Genomic DNA, 26,020 nt, shown 5'->3' on the forward strand with positions numbered 1-26,020 from the left:
AGTCTGCAGAGGGATTTGGATAGGTTAAGTGAATGGGTTAGATGGAAAACAATGTTGACAAATGTGAGGTTATCTATTTTGATAGAAATAACAGCAAATGGGATTATTATTTAAATGATAAAATATTAAAACATGCTGCTGTGCAGAGAGACCTGGGCGTGCTCGTGCATGAGTCGCAAAAAGTTGGTTTACAGGTGCAACAGGTGATTAAGAAGGCAAATGGAATTTTGTCCTTCATTGCTAGAGGGATGGAGTTTAAGACTAGGAAGGTTATGCTGCAATTGTATAAGGTGTTAGTGAGGCTACACCTGGAGTATTGTGTTGAATTTTGGTCTCCTTACTTGAGAAAGGACGTACTGGCACTGGAGGGTGTGCAGAGGAGATTCACTAGGTTAATCCCAGAGCTGAAGGGGTTGGATTACGAGGAGAGGTTGAGTAGACTGGGACTGTACTCGTTGGAATTGAGAAGGATGAGGGGGGATCTTATAGAAACATATAAAATTATGAAGGGAATAGATAGGATAGATGCGGGCAGGTTGTTTCCACTGGCGGGTGACAGCTGAACTAGGGGGCATAGCCTCAAAATAAGGGGAAGTAGATTTAGGACTGAGTTTAGGAGGAACTTCTTCACACAAAGGGTTGTGAATCTATGGAATTCCTTGCTCAGTGAAGCAGTAGAGGGTCCTTCATTAAATGTTTTTAAGATAAAGATAGATAGTGTTTTGAAGAATAATGGGATTAAGGGTTATGGTGTTCGGGCCGGAAAGTGGAGCTGAGTCCACAAAAGATCAGCCATGATCTCATTGAATGGCGGAGCAGGCTCGAGGGGCCAGATGGCCTACTCCTGCTCCTAGTTCTTATGTTCTGATCTTATGTATCCTACTGATCCTTCCTCAAATGAAATAATATCTTTCATTAAATGAGGGAGTTGCAGCAAGACTTCCCGACTCTTATACTCCAACCCCCTTGGAATCAGGGCCAACATTCCATTAGCTTCCTGATTACCTGCTGCACCTGTCTGCCAGCTTCCTGTGTTTCCTGCACAAGTTCCCCCGAGTCCCTTTGTGTTGCAGCTTTCTGCAGTTTTTCTCCATTTCAATAATACCGTTCTTTTGTTCACCCTTCCAAAATGAACAACTTCACATTTTCCCAAATTGTACGCCATTTGCCAACTTTAAAAAAGAATAAGTTTAGAGTACCCAATTAATTTTTTCCAATTAAGGGGCAATTTAGCGTGGCCGATCCACCTACCCTGCACATCTTTGGGTTGTGGGGGCAAAACCCCGCAAACACAGGAAGAATGTGCAAACTCCACACAGTGACCCAGAGCCGGGATCGAACCTGGGACCTCAGTGCCATGTGGCAGCAGCTCTAACCACTGCAGCACCGTGCTGCAGATTTGCCAACTTTTTGGCCACTTACTTAACCAATCAATATCCCTTTGCAAACTGTTTGTATCCCTCTCGCAACTTGCCTTTCCACGTATTTTTGTATTGTCTGCAAATGTGGCGACAATATGTTCGCTTCCTTCCTCCAAGTCATTAATATAAATTGTACACAGTTGCGGTCCCAGCACTGATCCCTGTGGAACCTCACTGGTTACAGGTCTCCAACCTGAAAAAGAAACCCTTATCCCCACATGCTGTTTCCTGCTCATTAGCCAATTCTCCATCCATGTCAATATACTACGTCCAACATCATGGGCTCAATCTTGTGACTTAACATTTTGTGAGATACCTTGTCGAACGCCTTCTGGAAGTTCAAATCAATACATCTACCGATTCCCCGTGATACATTCTTTGTCGAGACTTTCTCAAAACCATTCTGCTAAATTAGCCAGACACAGTTTCCCTTTCATGAAGCCATGCTGACTCTGATTAGATTATGATTTTCCAAATGTGCTGCTATTATTTCCTTAATAATGCATTTCAACATTTTTACAATAATAAATGTTATGCTGATCAGTCTGTAGATTCTCGCTTTTTCCCTCCCTCACTTTTTGAACAGAGGTGTCACATTGGCAGTTTTCCGATCCTCTGGTACTACTCCAGAATCCAAGGATTTTTGGAAAGTTACAATCAATGCATCCACTATCTCTGTAGCCATTTCTTTTAGGATCCTACGATGCAAGATATCAGGGCCAGGGGACTAGTCTGCCTTTAGCCCCATTAGTTTGTCCAGTACTACTTCCTCTGCCATTTACTTGTTCCCCAGATGTATTTTCTAAGGGGCCTATGTGGAGTTGAAGTTACTTATTCAATGGTGGAGCCGGCTTGAGGGGCCGAGTGGCCTACTCCTGCTCCGAATTCTTATTGTCATGCGAGAGTACCTTTAAGAAATGGGTGTTTATCGAATAGCTGTAGTGGGTGTACCTTTAAGAAATGGGTGTTTATTAGATAGCTGCAGTGGTGTCACAGAGTGGGTGAAGCTAGGCTGCCTGTCTGCTTTCACTTTCGCTTTGGACCTGCAGCTACAGGGTGTATTTAGTTTCGTTTTGCAGATTGGAAGCTGCATCCAGCAAAACCAGGTGTAATTCTGATTCTTTCTGCATGAAAGGAATGTCTTCCAATCACTTGCGAGTTTAGAAGTGATAACTGTTCTCAGCAGAGAATTTAAACCTGATGTCTTTCTGTAAAAAGGGTTCTTTTTGTCGGATGGATGTTGCAAGGAAAGATTAAGAGTTACTTTTAGAGTACTGTATTCTTTGGGGGATTTATCGGTGTTGATAGTTAAGCTGTTTACTGTGGGTTTATAAAGTGTTAACTGGTTTCATAAAGAAACATTGTTTTAATTTAAAAGTACTGTAGATTCCTGTTGCATCACACCTATACCAGAGGCCCATGTGCTCCCCATAACCACAATCTATTAAAAGTTGTGGGTCAGGTGAACTTCATGAAACACTTTGGGGTTCTCTAAACCCTGGCCCATAACAGTATGTTATCACATCCTTTGTAATAGATTGTAGCATTTTCCCTCCGACTGATGTCAGGCTAATGGGTCTGTGGTTCCCCATTTTCTCTCTCTCTCCTTAAATAGTGGGGTTACAATTACCATCTTCCAATCTGCAGGAACCATTCCAGAATCTAGAGAATTTTGAAAGATGATCACCAATGTATCCACTACCTCACCAGCCGCCTCTTTCAACACTCTGGGATGTAGAGCATCAGCTTTTGGGGATTTATTAACTTTCAACCAGGTTCATTTCTCCAGTACTACTTTTTCACTAATACTAATCTCTTTCAGTTTCTCACGCTCACTCTGACATCCCCATTGACCAACTGTCAGAATGGACAAGATGCAGTCCTGGATGTAACTGAAGCAGAAACAATAACAGCAGAAAACATCCCCTGTAATCAATTGTGAACTTGTTGGTGTCTCAGCAGGCGGGATGAATCATGGAATCCCTTCCCACACACAGAGTAGATGAACTCCCTCTACCCAGTGTTAATGAATCGATGATGGACATCTGTAGCCCTTTCCAACAGTCCTCACATTTCCATGGTTTCTCCATGGGGTGTATCTCCTCATGGATCTCCATGTCGGACAATCAGTTGAAGCTTCGTCCACATTCAGAACACGTGTACGGTCTCTCCCCGCTGTGAATGGGGTGATGGTATTTCAGGCTGTGTAACTGGTTAAAGTTCATTCCACAGGGTAGCATGATGGTGCAGTGGTTAGCACTGCTGCCTCACAGCGCCAAGGACCTGAGTTCGAAACCAGCCCCAGGTCTCTGTCCGTGTGGAGTTTGCACATTCTCCCCATGTCTGCTTGGTCTCACCCCCACAACCGCACGGTAGCATAAATGCTTCACAGCTCCAGGGTCCCAGGTTCAATTCCCGGCTGGGTCACTGTCTGTGTGGAGTCTGCACGTCCTCCCTGTGTGTGCGTGGGTTTCCTCCGGGTGCTCCGGTTTCCTCCCACAGTCCAAAGATGTGCGGGTTAGGTGGATTGGCCATGCTAAATTGCCCGTAGTGTCCTAAAAAGTAAGGTTTAAGGGGGGGGGGTTCATTGGGTTACGGGTATAGGGTGGATACGTGGGTTTGAGTAGGGTGATCATGGCTCGGCACAACATCGAGGGCCGAAGGGCGTGTTCTGTGCTGTACTGTTCTATGTTCTATGTACAAGATAGGTGAATTGGCCACACTAAAATGCCCCTTAATAAAAAATTAATTTCTCTTTCTGGATTCAAAGGGCAATGATATCCAGGCTCCGATGAATCGAGTGACTCTGTTAGATCAAGATGTGACGTTTGAGATTTCTGACTGTAATTCCTCCTCTTCTAATATCCTGCAAAAACAATTTACAAAAGACATCGTAGCCACCTGCGGTGGCCACGTCCCGATTACAAAATGGACACTTTGCAAAGAATGCAGGGAAAATGGACAATACTGAGAAAGCAAGCAGGTGCAAGGTTTGTCTGTTGATTGGTCAGACAAGACCGATACTGCAAAGCCATTACCATACTAATGAGCCATCTCCGGGGACAAAAGAGTAACATTTAGGTAAACGATACTAAAGCAGACACCCCGGCGCCAGAGGAGACTAGAACAAAGCAGGCCAACGGCCACCTAGGGCCTGCCCAGCAATTAGGGCAGCCACCCCGTTATTGGAGGAAATCGATACCGATGATCAGGATACGGTCCAATTAATTGGGACCAAGTTCAAGGCCCGCCCAAAAGCGCGCAAAGCCCCTTTGGGTATAAGAAGAAGCCCCCAAGAGAGAATCGCTCTCTTGGCCTTGGCTCTCAGCGCGGAGAGACCTGCCTAGCAGCTTCACCAGAACAAGTAAGTCCAAAGTCAACGCACGCTATGAAACAGACGCTCCTAGCTACTATTCTGTACCAGCTCAACCCCAGCAGCCTCAGAACCGGACAACGGCCATTGTTCCTCTGACTGAGTGGGCGCCCGAAGCTAAGTATAGGTTTTAGTAGTAGTGATAGTTTAGTTGGTAGAGTTTTGTGCATGAGTATATTTGACTGTGTGTGTAAATAAACGAGCATTGATTTCGAACTTACTAACTGGTGTATCGAGTCTTTGATCAGTATTCGGTATTGAACCTTGTGGCGGTATCGAAAGATACCTGGCGACTCTTGAGCAAACATAATTAGAACTAAGGAAGGCGACCATATTAACTGCCATAAACAGAGCCAATTAAGGAGAGAACACAACGAGCAACAACATTACTGTCAGTACAGGATAGAAATTGAGAACAGACAATTCTAGTTTTTATGGAACATTCATTCTTCTCCCATTCCCCAAAATCTGTAAATCTCCATCCCACACACTCTCCCTCCATTCTCACTCTGCTGTCTTATCGAGGAATGTCCCCTTGGATCTATTGTGGTGGTGATTCTTTTGTATTTACGTTATTATGGGAGGGTTTATGTGTTGTTGACTTTATCCTACTCTGGTACAGATGGGGCTTTTGTCCATGAAAGGAGCAACATAGAACATAGAACATTACAGCGCAGTACAGGCCCTTCGGCCCACAATGATGCACCGACCTGTGAAACCCCTCTAAAGCCCATCTACGCTATCCTCTTATTGTCCTGCTTGCAGAAAAATACTTTTCACTGTACCTTGGTACACGTGACAATAAATAAAATCCAATCCAATCCAATCCAAATTGAGGCGGGATTGTGTGGGGCAGGTTTTTTTTGCCTCCTTCTCTTCAAGTAGCAGGGGTGTTGCAATCCTTATTAATAAAAATATCCCTTTTAAGGTTGAAACCTGCACCAAGGACAAAGGAGGTGGATATGTGATCATTAGAGGTTCGGTGTCTGGAGATGTTGTTTCAATGAATGGTTATCCGAATTACTCCCCAGAGTTCATTACTAAGACTTTTGTGGATTTTGCAGAGTTAGCTTCAACTAAGTTTTTATGGGTGGTGACTTCAACTGCCACTTAAATCCTCTGGTAGATAAGCTCCCGGTTACCAGGCTCACCCCACGCTGCAAGCTCGGGGGTTGACCTTGGTTTATGATGTGATTGATGACTGTCGGAATTTCAGAGATATTGTATTCTGGGTATTTGGTGCAGCAGGGTTAAAAGCCTGAGTTAGTGTGTGTGACTGCTGCAGTCATGTTTTTAAAAGAAATCCTCATTTGAAAGGCCAATATATTTTGGAGCCAGAGGTGCAATGAAAGCATCGTTAAAAAGCATGGGCTCATGGAATGTTGTTTGGATGAAGGGGATTCCCTGTGGAATTAATTATATTTCAGTTAGGTAAGATGATGTCATTACTGGGAGGACCCAAGATATCAGGCTTTTTGCAGACAAGCAGTGTTCTAGTTGAGAGTTCGATGAAGATGTCAGCAGAAGTCAAGCATCTCAGTTCAGTTGAAAAGATATGTCTGTAGTTAGATTAGGAGTTTCATTCCAAGCAGTTCAGAAGAGTGTAACTAGGTGAGCCGAAACAGCTTCCAAGAAATACTGTTTCTTCATGATTCTGACAGGATTCAGATCTTGTCTTTAAAGCGATGACATGAGGTCTCTCTTTGTCAAAGAGCACCTGTGTAAAGCAGGTATTGCTGAGGGCTAACTGTGTTTAACGGTGGATTGAGAGCGGAGATGGTGTTTTTGTTGTTTGAGTGGGAATAAAGGTAGCAGTTAAGGGTTACTGTATTCACTGTATTGATTAGCATTGTTTAAGGACTAATTGTCAGCTGTTTTCTGGTGTGATGTTAAATACATTTTAATACTGTGTTAGTAATAACGATTATTTCAATATACTATGTCCCTATTTTTCATGAAATCATTCATGGAGTGAGGTCCTCACAGTCTTCCAAAACCAAAATAAAATATTGGGGTTTCTTTTTTAAATATAAATTTAAAGATCTCAATTCTTTTTTTTCCCCGATGAATGGGCAATTTGGCTTGGCCAATCTGCACATCTTTGGGTTGTGGGGGTGAGACCCACACAGACACGGGGAGAATGTGCAAACTCCACACGGACAGTGACCCAGGGCTGGGATCAAACCCAGATCCTCAGCACCATGAGGCATCAATGCCGTCGTGCCCCCACTCCCACCACTCACTGAGGAAAAGGTTGTTCTTCTCATGTCTCTATTGCTTCTTTTGCCAATTAAATCTGTGCCCTTCCGGTTCTTGATTCTTTCACCAACGAGAACAGTTTCTCCCCACCTACTCTGTACTGACCCTCTCATGGTTTTGAATACCCCAATCAAATCTTCTTTCAACACTCCTTTACAAGAAGAACTTCTCCAATTTTCCGATGTAATTGAAGTCTTTCATCTTTGGAACTAATCTCATCAATCTTATCAGTACCCACTCGAATGCCTTTACATATAGTGTGTGGCACCCAGAATTGGATACAATATTCCAGCTGAGGCTGAACAGATGTTTTCTATGGGTTTAGTATCATTTCCTAGTTTTTGTACCATATGCTCTGTTGATAAATCCCAGGATGCCGTATGCTTTATTAACGGCACTCTCAATCTGTCCTGCTACCTTCAAAGATTTCTGCAAATATTCACACATCTCTACTCCTGCACCCCTTTAGAATTGTACGCTTTATTATATATTGTCTCCCTGCATTGTTCCAGCCAAAATGAAACACCTTACAATTCTCGACACGAGGGGACGTAGCTTTAAATTGAGGGGAGATAGATATAGGACAGATGTCAGAGGCAGGTTCTTTACTCAGAGAGTAGTAAGGGCGTGGAATGCCCTGCCTGCAACAGTAGTGGACTCGCCAACACTAAACGCATTCAAATGGTCATTGGATAGGCATATGGATGATAAGGGAACAGTGTAGATGGGCTTTAGAGGGGTTTCACAGGTCGGCACAACATCGAGGGCCGAAGGGCCTGTACTGCGCTATAATGTTCTATGTTCACTGTTGGAATCTGGTCCAGGATCATAATGGTGAGGAGATGGGTGATTATGGATGTTTAGAGAGCTTTGCACCCGAGGAGCAGAGATTTTACCTTCTTTCCAGCCCCACAGCAATGTCATATGAGAATCTACTTTTTTTTTTAATGCTGAGGACGATCCTACACCTGGTGTCCTCTTGCATCATTGGAAGCATCGTAAACGCGGACCATGTTCCCTGTTTGTCTGACGTTTTTGCTTGAGAGCTCACCCCCCAGGTCAAGAATGTGGAGGTTTGATGCCTCCCAGATAAGAGTTGCTTCATTTACTCTTTACGGAAGAGTTTGAGTTCTTCCTTTCGTTTAACTCAGCCCCTGGCATTTTCCCCTCCATTTTGTAGGAGACGTGTAAAGTTTATGCTCGGGGGCTGATCATTTCTTACCCAGCAGAGGGCAGCAGAGCGGAGCTACTGATTGGCTGTTCCGAGGTGATTTGCATACGTGCAGTGCGGTCAGCCTAATTTGAAGGTGTACCTGCGAAAGAGACCCGATGAGTTCGAGTGCAAGAAAGCATCCAGCAGAGGGCAGCAGAGCGGAGCTACTGATTGGCTGTTCTGGGGAGATTTGCATACGTGCAGTGCGGTCAGCCTAATTTGAAGGTGGTTTGGGAAGGGGCTGTTGTCAAGTGACAATCTTTATTCCTTTCACTTATTAATTATTTGATACTATATTTGTAATCAGTTAAGGTAAAGGGTAAAAATGGCAGGAGATCCCAGACCCGTGTTATGCTCCTCGTGCGCAATGTGGGAGTTCAGGGACGCGGCCGATGCCCCTGACTCCTTCATGTGCGGGAAGTGTGTCCAGCTGCAGCTCCTGTTAGACCGCATGCTGGCTCTGGAGCTGCGGATGGACTCACTTTGGAGCATCTGCGATGCTGAGGAGGTCGTGGATAGCACGTTCAGTGAGTTAGTCACACCGCAGATTAGGATTGGTGAGCGAGACAGGGAACGGGTGACCAAAAGGCAGAGAAAGAGCAGGAAGGCAGTGCAGGTGTCCCCTGCGGTCATCTCCCTCCAAAACAGGTATAACGTTTTGGATACTGTTGGGGGAGATGACTCACCAGGGAAAGGCAGTAGTAGCCAGGCTCATGGCACCGTGGCTAGCAATGCTGCACAGAAGGGCGGGAAAAAGACTGGCAGGGCTATAGTCATAAGGGATTCAATCGTAAGGGGAGTAGACAGGGGTTTCTGTGGTCGAAAACGAGACTCCCGAATGGTATGTTGCCTCCCGGGTGCTCGGGTCAGGGATGTCTCCGATCGGCTGCAGGACATAGTGAAGGGGGAGGGTGAACAGCCAGTTGTCATGGTGCATATAGGCACCAACGATATAGGTAAAAAAAAGGGATGAGGTCCTACAATCAGAATTTAGGGAGTTAGGGAGTTAAAAAGTAGGACCTCAAAGTTAGTAATTTCAGGATTGCTACCAGTGCCACGGGACAGTCAGAGTAGAAATTCAAGAATAGTCAGAATGAATACGTGGCTTGAGAGATGGTGCAGGAGGGAGGGGTTCAGATTTTTGGGACATTGGAACCGGTTCTGGGGGCGGTGGGACCATTACAAACCGGATGGTCTACACCTGGGCAGGACTGGAACCAATGTCCTAGGGGGTGCTTTTGCTAACACTGTTGGGGAGATTTTAAACTAATGTGGCAGGGGGATGGGAACCAGATTAGGAAGTTAGAGGTCAGTAAAGAAGCAGCAACTAAAGCCAGTAAGGTACGAGACAATAAACTCAATGTGACTAAGGGGAAGAGTAGACAGGGAAGAGATGATGAATGCAAAGGTGGTCTGAGGTGCATTTGTTTTAATGCGAGAAGTGTAGCAGGTAAGGCAGATGAACTTAGGGCTTGGATCAGTACCTTGGAATATGATGCTATTGGTATTACTGAGACTTGGTTGAGGGAAAGGCAGGACTGGCAACTGAATATCCCAGGGTATAGATGCTTCAGGAGGGATAGAGAGGGAGGTAGAAGGGGTGGAGGAGTTGCATTACTCGTCAGAGATGATATCACAGCTGTGATTAAGGAGGGCACGATGGAGGATTCGAGCACTGAGGCAATATGGGTGGAGCTGAGAAATAGGAAGGGTGCAGTAACATTGTTGGGACTTTACTACAGGCCTCCCAAAAGTGAGCATGAAGTAGAGGTACAAATATGCAGACAGATTATCAAAAAATGTAGGAGTAATAGGGTGGTTGTGATGGGAGATTTTAACTTCCCCAACATTGAATGGGATCCGTGTAGTGTTGGAGGTGAAGATGGAGCAGAGTTTGTAAGGAGCATCCAGGAGAGTTTTTTAGAGCAGTATGTAAATAGTCCAACTCAGGAAGGGGCCATACTGGACCTGGTATTGGGGAATGATCCCGGCCAGGTGGTTGATGTTTCAGTCGGTGATTACTTTGGAAATAGCGATCACAATTCCGTAAGTTTTAGAATACTCATGGACAAGGACAGGAGGGGTCCGAAAGGAAGAGTGCTAAATTGGGGAAAGGCCGAGTATAACAAAATTCGGCAGGAGCTGGGGAATGTGGATTGGGAGCAGCTGTTTAAGGGTAAATCCACATTTGAAATGTGGAAGTCTTTTAAGGAAAGGTTGATTAGAGTGCAGGACAGACATGTTCCTGTGAAAATGAGATAGAAATGGCAAGATTAGGGAACCATGGATGACGGGTGAAATTGTGAGACTAGCTAAGATGAAAAAGGAAGCATACTCTTCGAGGCAACTCAAAACTGATGAAGCTTTGGACGAATATCGGGAAAGTAGGACGAATCTCAAACATGCAATAAAGAGGGATAAAAGGGGTTTAGATTTAGATTTAGAACAGTACAGCACAGAACAGGCCCTTCGGCCCTCGATGTTGTGCCGAGCAATGATCACCCTACTCAAACTCACATATCCGCCCTATACCCGCAACCCAACAACTTCCCCCTTAACCTTACTTTTTAGGACACTACGGGCAATTTAGCCTGGCCAATCCACCTAACCCGCACATCTTTGGACTGTGGGAGGAAACCGGAGCACCCGGAGGAAACCCACGCCCACACGGGGAGGACGTGCAGACTCCACACAGACAGTGACCCAGCCGGGAACCGAACCTGGGACCCTGGAGCTGTGAAGCATTGATGCTAACCACTATGCTACCGTGCTGCCCCTATAGAACATGGGTCATAGAACATAGAACATAGAACGATACAGCGCAGTACTGGCCCTTCGGCCCACGATGTTGCACCGACATGGAAGTCAAAAACTAAAGGCCATCTAACCTACACTATGCCATTATCATCCATATGCTTATCCAATAAACTTTTAAATGCCCTCAATGTTGGCGAGTTCACTACTGTTGCAGGTAGGGCATTCCACGGCCTCACCACTCTTTGCGTAAAAAACCTACCTCTGACCTCTGTCCTATATCTATTACCCCTCAATTTAAGGCTATGTCCCCTCGTGCTAGCCACCTCCATCCGCGGGAGAAGGCTCTCACTGTCCACCCTATCTAACCCTCTGATCATTTTGTATGCCTCTATTAAGTCACCTCTTAACCTTCTTCTCTCTAATGAAAACAACCTCAAGTCCATCACCCTTTCCTCATAAGATTTTCCCTCCATACCAGGCAACATCCTGGTAAATCTCCTCTGCACCCGTTCCAAAGCTTCCACGTCCTTCCTATAATGAGGCAACCAGAACTGTACGGAATACTCCAAATGCGGCCGTACCAGAGTTTTGTACAGCTGCAACATGACCTCATGGCTCCGGAACTCAATCCCTCTACCAATAAAGGCCAACACACCATAGGCCTTCTTCACAACCCTATCAACCTGGGTGGCAACTTTCAGGGATCTATGTACATGGACACCGAGATCCCTCTGCTCATCCACATGACCAAGAATTTTACCATTAGCCAAATATTCCGCGTTCCTGTTATTCTTTCCAAAGTGAATCACCTCACACTTCTCTACATTAAACTCCATTTGCCACCTCTCAGCCCAGCTCTGCAGCTTATCTATGTCCCTCTGTAACCTGCAACATCCTTCCACACTGTCTACAACTCCACCAACTTTAGTGTCGTCTGCAAATTTACTCACCCAACCTTCTGCGCCCTCCTCTAGGTCATTTATAAAAATGACAAACAGCAACGGCCCCAGAACAGATCACCCAGAACAGGGTCATGTTTAAATACTCTCGGTCAAGTTGTCATACGGAAGGGGGAAGTTTTGGGTATTCTAAAATACATTAAGGTGGGCCCTGAAGGTGGCAACGCAGGTTGATAGAGTGGTCAAGAAGGCATACAGCATGCTTGCCTTCATCGGACAGGGTATTGAGTACAAGAGTTGGCAGGTCATGTTACAGTTGTATAGGACTTTGGTTAGGCCACATTTGGAATACTGTGTGCAGTTCTGGTCGCCACATTACCAGAAGGATGTGGATGCCTTGGAGAGGGTGCAGAGGAGGTTCACCAGGATGTTGCCTGGTATGGAGGGTGCTAGCTATGAAGAAAGGTTGAGTAGATTAGGATTGTTTTCGTTGGAAAGACGGAGGTTGAGGGGGGACCTGATTGAGGTCTACAAAAGTATGAGAGGTATGGACAGGGTGGATAGCAAAAAGCTTTTCTCAAGAGTAAGGGTGTCAGTTACAAGGGGTCACGATTTCAAAGTGAGAGGGGGAAAGTTTAAGGGAGATGTGCGTGGAAAGTTTTTTACGCAGAGGGTGGTGGGTGCCTGGAACGCTTTACCAGCGGAGGTGGTAGAGGCGGGCATGATAGCATCATTTAAGATGCATCTAGACAGATATATGAACGGGCGGGGAACAGAAGGAAGTAGATCCTTGGAAAATAGGAGACAGGTTTAGATAAAGGATCTGGATCGGTGCAGGCTGGTAGGGCCGAAGGGCCTGTTCCTGTGCTGTAATTTTCTTTGTTCTTTGTTCTTTGCTAATAAAAGGTGCAGGATGCTGGAGAACCAGCGGGGTCTGGAGGTCTGTTTGCTGAACGTGGAGGAGAATCATATGGAGGGCCCAAGTAAGCTATTGCTGAAGGAGGTTAACGCAGCAAGAGCAGCTTTGGACTCCGTGTTGACTCAGCAAGTCGAGTAAAGTTGAATGTTTGCGAGATAGAAGTTGTACGAGTTTGGGAATAAGCTGGGCAAATACTTGGCCGATTTGACAAAGAAAATGGCTAACTTGAGAGAAATTCTTACTATGCGGCTTGGGGGATGGAGAAGCGTCACAGAATGTACATAGAATTTACTTAGCATTCACAGTGCAGAAGGAGGCCATTTGACCCATCGTGTTGGCACTAGCCCTTGGAAATAGCACCCTACTTCAGCCAACACTCATAACCCAGCAACCCCACCTAATCTTTTTGGACACTAAGGGAAATTTAGCATGGCCAATCGACCTAACCTGTACATCTTTGGACTGTGGGAGGAAACCGGTGCACCCGGAGGAAACCCATGCAGACACAGGGAGAATGTGCAGACTCCGCACAGACAGTGACCCAAACCGGGAATCGAACTTGGACCCTGGAGCTGTGAAGCAACTGTGCCAACCACTGTGCTACCGTGGTGTCCCAGCGTGAAGACGGAGGAGACAAATGGGGATTTGGGGAATTCTATGCCGGATTATACAAGTTTGAGCAGTCTGGTGATGTGTTGGTGGGTGTGGAGCATTCTTTCTCTTCCTTGAATCTTCCGGAGGCCTCAGAAAGCCAGTGTGATGCTCTTAATGATCCCCTTTCTACGAAAGAGGTGCTAAATGTCATGAAGGAGCTGCAGCCGGGTAAAGCTGGCATTGAGGGAGAGATTGTTGTCGTTACACCACTGTCAAACACTTGAAACACTTGTCAAGAGGAAGAAGGAGGCTTATGTGAAGATAAGATGTGATGGTTCAGTTGGGTCGCTTGAGAGTTACAAGTTAGCTAGGAAGGCTCTATAGCGAGAGCTAAGAAGAGCCAAGCGAGGACATGAGAAGTCTTTGGCAGGTAGGATCAAGGATAACCCTAAAGCTTTCTATAGGTATGTCAGGAATAAAAGAATGACTAAGGTAAGAATATGGCCAGTCAAGGACAGTAGTGGGAAGTTGTGCGTAGAGTCCGAGGAGCTAGGAGAGGTGCTAAATGAGTATTTTTGTCAGTATTCACACAGGAAAAAGACAAAGTTGTCGAGGAGAATACTGAGATACAGGCTACTAGACTAGAAGGGCTTGCGGTTCATAAGGAGGAGGTGTTAGCGATTCTGGAAAATGTGAAAATTGATAAGTCCCCTGGGCCGGATGGGATTTATCCTAGGATTCTCTGGGAGCTAGGGAGGAGATTGCTGAGCCTTTGGCTTTTATCTTTAAGTCATCTTTGTCTACAGGAATAGTGCCAGAGGACTGGAGGGTAGCAAATGTTGTCCCCTTGTACAAGAAGGGGAGTAGAGATAACCCCGGTAACTATAGACCAGTGAGCCTCACTTCTGTTGTGTGAAAAGTCTTGGAAAGGTTTATAAGAGATAGGATGTATAATCATCTGGAAAGGAATAATTTGATTAGAGATAGTCAACATGGTTTTGTGAAGGGTAGGTCGTGCCTCACAAACCTCATTGAGTTCTTCGAGAAAGTGACCAAACAGGTGGATGAGGGTAAAGCAGTTGATGTGGTGTATATGGATTTCAGTAAAGCGTTTGATAAGGTTCCCCACGGTAGGCTATTGCAGAAAATACAGAGGCATGGGATTCAGGGTGATTTAGCAGTTTGGATCAGAAATTGGCCAGTTGGAAGAAGACAAAGGGTGGTGGTTGATGGGAAATGTTCAGACTGGTGTCCAGTTACTAGTGGTGTGCCACAAGGATCTGTTTTGGGGCCGTTGCTGTTTGTCATTTTTATAAATGACCTGGAGGAGGACGTAGAAGGATGAGTGAGTAAATTTGCAGATGACACTAAAGTCGGTGGAGTTGTGGACAGTGCAGAAGGATGTTACAAGTTACAGAGGGACATAGATGAGCTGCAGAGCTGGGCTGACAGGTGGCAAATGGAGTTTAATGCATAAAAGTGTGAGGTGATTCATATTGGAAGGAATAACAGGAAGGCAGAGTATTGGGCTAATGGCAAGATTCTTGGTAGTGTGGACGAGCAGAGAGATCTCGGTGTCCATGTCCATAGATCCCTGAAAGTTGCCACCCAGGTTGAGAGGGTTGTTAAGAAGGTGTACAGTTTGTTAGCTTTTATTGGTAGAGGAATTGAGTTTCGGAGCCATGAGGTCATGTTGCAGTTGTACAAAACTCTGGTGCGGCCGCATTTGGAGTATTGCGTGCAGTTCTGGTCGCCACATTATAGGAAGGATGTGGAAACATTGGAAAGGGTACAGAGGAGATTTACAAGAATGTTGCCTGGCATGGAGGGAAGATCTCATGAGGAAAGGGTGAAGGACTTGAGGCTGTTTTCGTTAGAGAGAAGAAGGTTAAGGGGGGACTTAATTGAGGCATACAAGATGATCAGAGGATTAGATAGGGTGGATATTGAGAGCCTTTTTCCTCGGATGGTGATGTCCAGCACGAGCGGACATAGCTTTAAATTGAGGGGAGATAGATATAGGACAGATGTCAGAGGTAGCTTCTTTACTCAGAGAGTAGTAAGGGCGTGGAATGCCCTGCCTGCAACAGTAGTGGACTCACCAACACTAAACGCATTTAAATGGTCATTGGATAGGCATATGGACGATAAGGGACGATGTAGAGGGACTTTAGAGTGGTTTCACAGGACGGTGCAACATCGTGGGCCGAAGGGCCTGTACTGCGCTGTAATGTTCTATGCTCTATGTAAGCACTGGGACTAGATGGCTGTGGGTATGGGTTTTATCGGGAGTTTGAGGATTTGTTGTTGGACCAGTTGGTAGATATGTATTGCCACTCTTTTGATCGGGGATGCTGCCACCCACTCTTCGTGAGGCTAACATCTCTTTGATTCTGAAGGAGTGGGCCTCTCATCACCCAATCTCTCTTTTGAATGTTGGCTTGAACATTTGGTGGCAGAATTTGGTTCCAACTTTCAACGACTATGGTCGTTTGCTGACGGTACGACCATAGTGGACCGGATCTCGAATAACGACGAGTCCAAATACAGGAGGGAGATAGAGAACCTAGTGGAGTGGTGTAACGACAACAATCTGTCCCTCAATGCCAGCAAAACTAAACAGCTGGTCATTGACTTCAGGATGCAAAATACTGTACACACCCCTGTCAGCATCAACGGGGCCGAGGTGGAGATGGCTAGCAGCTTCAAATTCCTCGGGGTACACATCACCAAAAATCTATCCTGGTCCATCCACGTCGATGCTATCACCAAGAAAACTCAACAGTGCCTATACTATAATTTCCTGAGGAAATTCAGCATGTCCACATTAACCCTTACCAACTTTTACAGATGCACCATAGAAAGCATCCTATCTGGCTGCACCACAGCCTGGTATGGCAACTGCTCGGCCCAGGACCGCAAGAAACTTCAGAGTCATGAACACCGCCCAGTCCATCACACAAATCTGCCTCCCATCCATTGACTCCATCTACCCCTCCCGCTGCCTGGGGAATGCGGGCAGCATAATCAAAGACCCCTCCCACCCGGGTTACTTACCTTTCCAACTTCTTCCATCGGGCAGGAGATACAAAAGTCTGGGAACACGCATGAACAGACACAAAAACAGCTTCTTCCCCGCTGTTACCAGACTCCTAATTGACCCTTTTATGGACTGACCTCATTAACTCTACACCCAGTATGCTTCACCCGATGCCAGTGTTATGTAGTTACATTATGTACCTTGTGTTGTCTTATTATGTATTTTCTTTTAGCTCACTGGGCTAAATCGCTGGCTTTTAAAGCAGACCAAGGCAGGCCAGCAGCACGGTTCGATTCCTGTACAGCCTCCCCGGACAGGCGCCGGAATGTGGCCACTAGGGGATTTTCACAGTAACTTCATTGAAGCCTACTCGTGACAATAACCGATTTTCATTTCATTTCATTTCATCTGTTGAGCTGCTCGCAGAAAAATACTTTTCACTGTACCGCGGTACATGTGACAATAAACAAATCCATCCGCTCAATCGTGCGGGAGGACCAGACTGGGTTTATACGGGGAAGGTTTTCCAGTAACAATGTTGGAAGGTTGCTGAATGTGATTCAGGCTTTTCAGAAATATCCATTGGATGGGCTGCTGATCTCCTTCGATGCAGAGAAAGCTTTTGCTCGAGTTGAGTGGAATTATCTGGTGTATCCGCTGAGAGGTTTCGGGTTGGGTGAGGATTATATTGAGTGGATTCAATTGTTATATCACAGACCGGCAGCGGCGATGCTCACCAATGGTTTAAGGGTGTCGATGTTTGAGCTTCAGAGAGGGACGAGGCAGGGCTGCCCTCTGTCCCCCTGGCTGTTTGCGTTGGCCACTGAGCCCTTGCCGGAAGATATCAGATCGGATCCTCTGATATCGGGACTGGAGGGTGGGGTGAGGCAGCACAAGATAATTTTGTGTACAGATGATGGGCTGGTGTTTGTGTGGAACCCCAGTGTTTTGATCCTGGCCATTATAATAATATAATCTTTAAGTGTCACAAGTAGGCTTACATTAACACTGCAATGAAGTTACTGTGAACATGTCATAGTTGTCACATTCCGTGCCTGTTCGCGTACACAGAGGGAGAATTCAGAATGTCCAATTCACCTAACAAGTACAACTTTCGGGACTTGTGGGAGGAAACCAGAGCACCCGGAGGAAACCCACACAGACACGGGGAGAACATGCAGGCTCCACATAATTACTGAAATAGTGGATCGATTTAGTGCCTTCTATGGTTATACAATCGAATATACCGAGTTCGAGACCATGCCGATGGCCCTCTTCCTAACTTCCACTTTAGATGGTCCCCCTTGAGATTTAAATATTTGGGAATGTCAATGGCCCCTCTTTCAGACAGCTATATTGGGCCAACTTCCCACAGCTGATGGTGACTATTAGGATGGACCTTGCCCGGTGGTCGGCTCTTCCGATTTCATGGCGAGGAGAGATCGCCTTTTCTCCTCAAGTTTGTTCAGCTCCAATCACCAGAAGCTAAGGGAGGGCAGGGTCTCCCGAAAATCAGGCTTCATCAATTGGCCTCTTGTCTAAGGTTCATAAGGGATTGGGTTAGGATGGACCCAATATCCATCTGGCTCAATGTAGAAGCAGACCAGTCAATTCTCCCTCTATCCAAAACTGGCATAGGTTGATTATGGAATGCATCCCTATGGAATTTTTAACATCTGTACTTCATTCTCAGTCCGATGCATTGGATAAAGTATTGGGTAAAGTGGACTCCTATCTCAAATACATAGGCTCCAATTTGACTGACTTGCGCCTCCTGGACTTTCCATGAGTGAATTCAATTTAACTCAGGCCGGGATTAGGGCACAGTGGTTAATGCTGCTACCTCAGCGCCAGGGATCCAGGTTCAATTCCAGCCTTGGGTCACTGACTGTGTGAAGTTTGCACACTCTCATGCACATTGCATATTGAGTGGTTGAGCAGGCTCGATGGGCCGAATGGCCAACTGCAGCTCCTATTTGTTATGGTCTCTGTGTCCAGGACAGGAAGCAGTGAGCATAGATCTGTTAATCAGCCTGAATCAGCATCTTCAGGAGAATTGGGAGGGTGCATATTAGATACAGCAGAGTGAGAATGGCGGGAGAGTGTGTGGGATGGGAAATAAGAGGAGAAAGAATGTTATGTATGTTCTGAATTTCTATTTGTTTTTACAGGCTCTTAAAAGAGAGTTTTCTTCGGATGCTCTGGTTTCCTCCCACAGCACAAAGATGTTTAGGTTAAGTGGATTGGTCATGCAAAATTGCACCCAAGTATCCAAAGATGTGTAGGTTAGGTTGGTAGACCATGATCACTGCACGGGGCTACAGGGATAAGGTGGGGAGTATGCCTCAGTGGAGTCCTCTTTCGGAGGGTGAGTGCTAATTTTTTTTAAAATTTAGAGTACCCAATTCATTTCTTCCAATTATGGGACACTTTAGCGTGGCCAATCCACCTACCCTGCACATCTTTTTGGGTTGTGGGGGCGAAACCCACGCAAACACAGGGAGAATGTGCAGACTACACACAAACAGTGACCCAGAGCCAGGATCGAACCTGGGACCTCGACGCCGTGAGGCAGCAGTGCTGCCCTCGGGTGAGTGCAGAATTGAAGGGCCAAATGGCCTCCTTCTGCACTATCGGAATTCTATATCATCTATGTTATGCTATTAATTTTATTTTGACTAAGCTGGTATTGTTTTGTAATATTTTGGGGTGTGCATTGTTATCCTTCTGTTTTTATATAATCTTACCCGCTTTCCCCACTCACTATGTTAACCTGTTAACTGGTTGTTCTATTGATCTGGCATTTCATTGGTCCCTCAAATATACTGCTATGAATTAAATCTTCAACGCGTTACTTGTATTTATGCGGTAATATCTCTTGTTCCACTCTGCACCTATTTTTCACCAGTGTTCATGTTACTCATAGAATCATAGAATGTACAGTGCAGAAGGAGGCCATTTGGCCCATCGGGTACCCCATTTAAACCCACACCTCCACCCTATTCCCGTAACCCCACCTAACGTTTTTTTTGGACACTAAGAGCAATTTAACACGGCCAATCCACCTAACCTGCACATCTTTGGACTGTGGGAGGAAACCGGAGCACCCGGAGGAAACCCACGCAGACATGAGGAGAACGTGCAGACTCCGCACAGACAGTGACCCAAGCTGGGAATCAAACCTGGGACCCTGGCTCTGTGAAGCAATGGTACTAACCACTGTGCTACCTTGCCCATAAACTCTGTTGCATTATTTTAAAAATGTAAAAGAAACATAACACAAAAATTTATTAAACATCTGTCTAAATCAGCGGTGAATATATTCTGTGACCCCCCAGCCTCCAGTGGTCCCTGTGGAAAAGAAATCCAGAGACTAACAACCCTCTGAGGGAAGAGATGTCTGGAAATATATAACGTAGCTTCAGCACAATATTACACAACTGGAAATAATAATAAATGTACTTTATTACAGAACCATCAATAATATATCTAATCTGTACCATATAAAAACACTGGACATCTCCCTGCCTGATATTAATTTACTGCCCCTTTAAAGGTCAGCCATCCCCTTGGGAAACCAGCCCTTTAATTGGCTTGAGGACAAGTGAGCCTCAGCAGGAAGGTCAGTGGGTGGGCTCACCCTGCACATGCGCAACTTCTCCACTCCCTTGGACATGCGCAGTCCTGGACTCTGGGAGGGGGAGACCACCGAGCGGCTTCTCGCTCTGGCCGGAGCCGTCAGCCGGTTGCCTGGAAACCTTGTCTGGAGGAGGTGGAGAGAGAGAGAGAGAAAGAGAGGGGGAACAAAGGCGGGGGCCGCGCCGGGCCTGCGCACTAGAACCCGGAGACGTCAGCACGCAACAGAGTAATTCCATTGCGTGCGCTGGAGGTTTGTTGACCAATGGGAAGAGTCGGAGTACCGGAAGGAGTCTTGTCCGTTAGCCAATCTGCGCTCCCCCATTATGTGAATGCGGAAGTTGGACAAAGAGCTTGTTTATTTGATCGTTGTTGCTGCTCTTCTCTCTCTCTGGTTGAATCTTCGCACGGACTAAAACTTCCTCCTGTTTCCAACATCTGTGAGTAAAACACTTTATTTTCTCCCCCTTTCCATTTCTTTTTTCATTATGACCTTCAATTGGTCACTTGCAGCAACTGAAGGGAAAGGAAGTCAATCCAGGGAGGGTGCAGACTCTGGAAAGCTTGGCCCAGGTCTCTCTCTCTCTTTTAAAGACATTGACATCCTTTTCTCCCTCAGCTTGACACAAGTTATTTGTCTGGCTAAAAGGATGGTCTGTTTCCTAATGTTCTCAATTAAAGGGCTCGTTTCCCCTAGGAGATGGCTGACATTTAAGGGGACAGTAAATCTGAGACAGGAGGTCTAGCACAGTGGTTAGCACTATGGATTCACAGCGCATTGGTGCCAGTTTCGATTCCCCGCTAGGTCACTGTCAGTGCGGAGTCTGCACGTTCTCCCTGTGTCTGCCTGGGTTTCCTCCCACAAGTCCTGAAAGATGTGCTATTAGGTAAATTGGACATTCTGAATTCTTCCTCTGTGTACCAGAACAGGTGCCAGAATGGGGCCACGAGGGGCTTTTCAAGGGGCTGTGTGGACTCGATGGGCCAAATGGCGGCCTCCTGCACTGTAGATTCTATGATACAGCTGCCTAAAAGAGGGGGGGTCATTAACATTCCCAGATATTTAAATCCCAAGCAAGGGTATCTGAAGGGCAGGTTAGCAAGAGGAGGGGGCTTACCCCTTGCCCCTCCTCACCGGTATGACCTCAGACTCAGTAAAATTGATCTTCGAACCAGAGAAGGCACTAAATCTATCCACTGCTCCAATAATGGCTGCGATTGAAACAATAGGGTTCAACTCAGAACAGCACATCATCTGCACAGAGCATGATCTTGTGCTGCCTCACCCCACCCCCCAGTCCTGATACCAGAGACTCTGATCTAATAGCCTCTGGCAAGGGCTCAGTGGCTAATGGCCAACAGCAAAGGGGGACAGAGGGCAGTCCTGTCTAGTCCCTCTCTGAAGCTCAGAATTCGACATCCTTAAACCATTGGTGAGCACCGCCGCTGCCAGTCTGTGATATACAATTGAATCCACTCAATATAATCCAACCCAAAGCATCGTAGCGGATACACCAGATAATTCCACTCAACTCGAGCAAAAGTCCTGGAAAAAGGAAATCCTCACTCCCTCATGGGGCCAGGTCGCACCTCACCTTACCCGTCTCCAGGACTTTCTATTGATCTTTCACGTTGTGGAAGTGAATGATTACAGGCCTGGGATGAAAACTATCCCTCTGCCTCAAAGACGGGATATGACGTCCTTATTAATTTGAAACCCCCAGGATTCACATCCAGCTTGAGAAAACGTGGCAGCCGGTCCTCGAAGAACCTAACGGGAGCTTTACCCTCTGCATCCTCTGGCAGGCAGACGACTCTGATGTTCTTTCTCTGACCCTCGATTCTCCAAATCCTCCAGGAGTCCAGCACATCACTTGGTCGGTTTTCCAAGGATTGAATTCTTGCCTCCGCCGAGGAGGCATCTTGCTCAACATTCAGGATTCTCTCCTCCGGATCATCGAGCCTCTTCATGGTGTTTTACAGCTCGGCCTCATGAGCTCACAGATATTGAGTCAGCTCACTCAGTCTCTGGTCAGTAACATGGAGAATGTCGGCAGTCAGCATTTTCACCGCCTCCGAGAGAGCCCCGGAGAGCGCGGGGTCGAGAGACCTCCTGAGGGTCAGGCCGCCATGTTGAAACGGCGGCTCCACTCCCACTGAATCTGCCTGCGCTCTTTTATCGACCGATTTCTTGATGTTTTTCAGTATAATCGTACCAAAACTAATCCTGAAGTCTTCCAGGGACATGGCAACAAATATTAATTCAAGGATTAGGAAGATGAGTGCCGGGCAATCGGGGTAAATGATGGATTATAGGTGAGTGGTACCAGAACCTGCGGAAAAGCAGCTACTCCCGCGCCCACATCACGTGGTTTCCCCCCCCCCCCACCCAAGAGAGATTTCTAATTGACGAGGGAGTCGGGGGTTGTAGGGAACCGGCAGGAAAATGGAGAGAAAGCTGAGATGAGGAGGGATTTCTTCACTCGAGGATGTGGTGAAGCTTTGGAATTCTCTACCCCAGAGGATTGTGGGGCCTCAGTCCTCAAGTATTTTTGGGACAGAGATTGATAGGTTTCTCGATATTGAAGATATTGAGGGATATGGGGGATAGTGTGGGAAAATGGTGCTGAGGTAGATCGGCCAATGATCCCATTGAATGGTTAGGCAGGCTCGATGGGCCGAATGGCTGACTGCAGCTCCTGTTTGTTATGGTCTCTGTGTCCAGGACAGGAAGCAGTGAGCTTGGATCTGTCAATCAGCCTGAATCAGCACCTTCAGGAGAATTGGGAGGGTGAATATTAGATACAGCAGAGTGAGAATGGAGGGAGAGTGTGTGGGATGGGGAATAAGAGGAGAAAGAACGTTATGTATGTTCTGAATTTCTATTTGTTTTTGCAGGCTCTTAAAAGAGAGGAATTACAGACCAAAATATTAACCATCATGACTAGATCAGACTGAGTCACTCGATTCAGCGGGGCTCATACATCATCGGCCTTTGAATCTTGAAGAATTGTTTCCCGATCTGTTGGCTTCAGAAGATTTTACATATCAGTGTGACTGGAAAAGCACCAAGACACACACACACCCGAGTGAGAGTGTTCCAGAGCACTGACTGTGGAAAGAGCTTTAATCAGTTACACAGCCTGAAAAAATAACATTGCACCATTTACAGCGGGAGAGACTGCACCCGTGTTCTGTGTGAGAGTTCAACCGATTGTCAAACCTGGAGAGACACAAGGAGACCCAAAACATGGAGAAACCATGGAAATGTAGGGATTGTGGGAAGGGATTCAGAGCCCCATCCGTGCTGGAAGCTCATCGACGCGTTCACACTGGGGAGAGGCCGTTCACCTGCTCTAAGTGTGGAAAGGGATTCACTGATTTATCAAGCCTGAAGTCACACCAGCGAGTTCACACTGGGGAGAGGCCTTTCACCTGCTCTCATTGTGGGAAGAGTTTCAGTCATTCATCCCACCTGCAGAGACACCAGCGGGTTCACACTGGGGAGAGGCCGTTCACCTGCTCCCAGTGTGGGAAGGACTTTACTGAGTTATCCCATCTGCAGAGACACCAGCGAGATCACACTGGGGAGAGACCGTTCACCTGCTCTCAGTGTGGGAAGGGATTCTCTCGGTTTGACAACCTGCAGAGTCACCAGCGAGTTCACACTGGGGAGAGGCCATTCACCTGCTCTGTGTGCGGGAAGGGATTCACTCGGTTCGACAACCAGCAGACACACCAGCGAGTTCACACTGGGGAGAAACCATTCACCTGCTCTCAGTGTGGGAAGGGATTCACTCGGTTATCCAGCCTGAAGTCACACCAGCGGGTTCACTCTGAGGAGAGACCATTCACCTGCTCTCAGTGTGAGAGGGGATTCACTCATTTATCCAGCTTGAAGTCACACCAGCGAATTCACACTGGGGAGAAACCATTCACCTGCTCTCAGTGTGGGAAGGGATTCAGTCATTCATCCTCCCTGCAGGCACACCAGCGAGTTCACACTGGGGAGAGGCCGTTCGCCTGCTCTCAGTGTGGGAAGGGATTCACTCATTTATCCAACCTGCAGAAACACCAGCGGATTCACACTGGGGAGAAGCCATTCACCTGCTCTCAGTGTGGGAGAGGATTCAGACATTCATCCACCCTTCAGAAGCATCAGCGAGTTCACACTGTGGAGAGAGGCCATTCACCTGCTCTCAGTGTGAGAAGAGATATTGTGATTCATCCCACGTGCTGAGACGCCAACAAGTTCACAAGTGATTATAGGGGCTGGATTCTGCTGTTATTGTTTCTGCTCTCAATTACATCCAGGACTGCATTTCGTTCATTCGGTTAGTTGGTCAATGGGGGTCAGAGGTTTCGTTTTGCTGGACTGGCCGGTCTCACGACTTTGCCTCGAGTGGCTGATGCTCTTTGAGCCTTGTTGTGAATACCTGGCTTGAAATTTCACAAGGATCACAGAGTGAAAGGGTGTTTGGAATTTGGAAGGTATTTAGTTCCTATTTCTGTTTGGAACTCCCAAATCATGCCATGTTGCCATGGAGATGGCCTATGGTGGTTACATGGTTCTTTTGTTTAATTTATCTGTGTATTTCTCTCAGAAGGAAACTGTCAAGGTATATGGTGCAAGTTGGTGTAGATTGGGAACTAAGAAATGAATGAAAATGAAAAATGAAAATCGCTTATTGTCACGAGTAGGCTTCAATGAAGTTACTGTGAAAAGCCCCTAGTCGCCACATTCCGGCACCTGTCCGGGGAGGCTGGTACAGGAATCGAACCGTGCTGCTGGCCTGCCTTGGTCTGCTTTAAAAGCCAGCGATTTAGCCAAGTGAGCTAAACCAGCTAAACGAAAGGTATGACGATAGATAGACAATCGCTAGCAGTTAAGGAATTATTACATGTATACAACAAATATAGATTCCTTTAAGAAACAAACACAGCAGGAGAAGCGATGCAACCGTGGCTAACAAGAAAAGTTAAAGATTCCATTATATCAAAGGAAGAGGCTCAAAAAGTGGCTACAATGGAAGTAAGTCTGAAGATTGGGAACTTGTTTTGGAGTTTTGCAAAAGGAATTGATGAAGAGAATATGAGAGCAACCTGGTGAGAAACCTGAAAACTACCTGTGAAAAGGAAAAGATTAGCAAAGACCAATGTGGGTCCATTCCAGGCAGAGACAGGAGAGTTTATAATGGGGAATAAGGAAATGGCAGAGAAACTAAACAATGTGTGTCTGTCTTCACGGAGGAAGATACAGAAATCTCCCAAGAACTAAGGGACCAGTGAGCACGAGGAACTGAAAGAGTAAAAGCAGTTCTGGTGAAATTAATGTGGTTGAAAGTTAATAAATCCCCAAAAGCTGATGCTCTACATCCCAGAGTGTTGAAAGAGGCGGCTGTAGAGATAGTGGATACATTGGTGATCATCTTTCAAAAATCTATAGATTCTGGAATGGTTCCTGCAGATTGGAAGGTGGTAAATGTAACCCCACTATTTAAGGAGGGAGAGAGAAAACGGGGAACCACAGACCCATTAGCCTGACATCAGTAGGAGGGAAAATGCTAAAATCTATCATAAAGGATGTGATAACATACGAATTAGGAGCAGGAGTCGGCCCCTCGAGCCTGGAGGGTGACATGAAGTTTGTGCAGAGTCTTGTCTTTTTCTCTCTGATGTGCAGTAATGCTTGTATTTACAAAGAGGGACGACATTTTCAATACCCCTCACCTCGTATTTTAGAGGTGAGTAGCCCCATGGCAGGATGGTTGGTGGGTGGTCGGTGTGGTGGTGGGTTGTACGGTTATGTAAGTCCTCACTATGGACGAGGAAAACCCCTAGATAGAACTATCTGTGTCAATTTATTTTTGTTATTTTGGGGTTATAGAATCCGTGCTTATTTCTCACGA

General features: G+C 46.3%; 1 protein-coding gene across 1 annotated transcript in view; it reads left to right on the plus strand.

Moving 5' to 3' along the window:
* Nucleotides 1-25,529, plus strand: part of LOC119952238 (oocyte zinc finger protein XlCOF6-like) — a 43,608-nt gene extending 18,079 nt beyond the window's left edge. Inside the window, exons 3-4 of the mRNA XM_038775891.1 lie at nt 18,662-18,679; nt 23,509-25,529. Of these exons, the coding sequence (XP_038631819.1) occupies nt 18,662-18,679; nt 23,509-24,351 (861 nt within the window). The 3' untranslated portion in view covers nt 24,352-25,529. The remainder of the gene's footprint in view (nt 1-18,661; nt 18,680-23,508) is intronic.
* Nucleotides 25,530-26,020: the final 491 nt, after the last annotated feature.

Source organism: Scyliorhinus canicula, chromosome 17, assembly GCF_902713615.1.
Source record: "Scyliorhinus canicula chromosome 17, sScyCan1.1, whole genome shotgun sequence".
Lineage (NCBI taxonomy): Eukaryota > Metazoa > Chordata > Chondrichthyes > Carcharhiniformes > Scyliorhinidae > Scyliorhinus > Scyliorhinus canicula.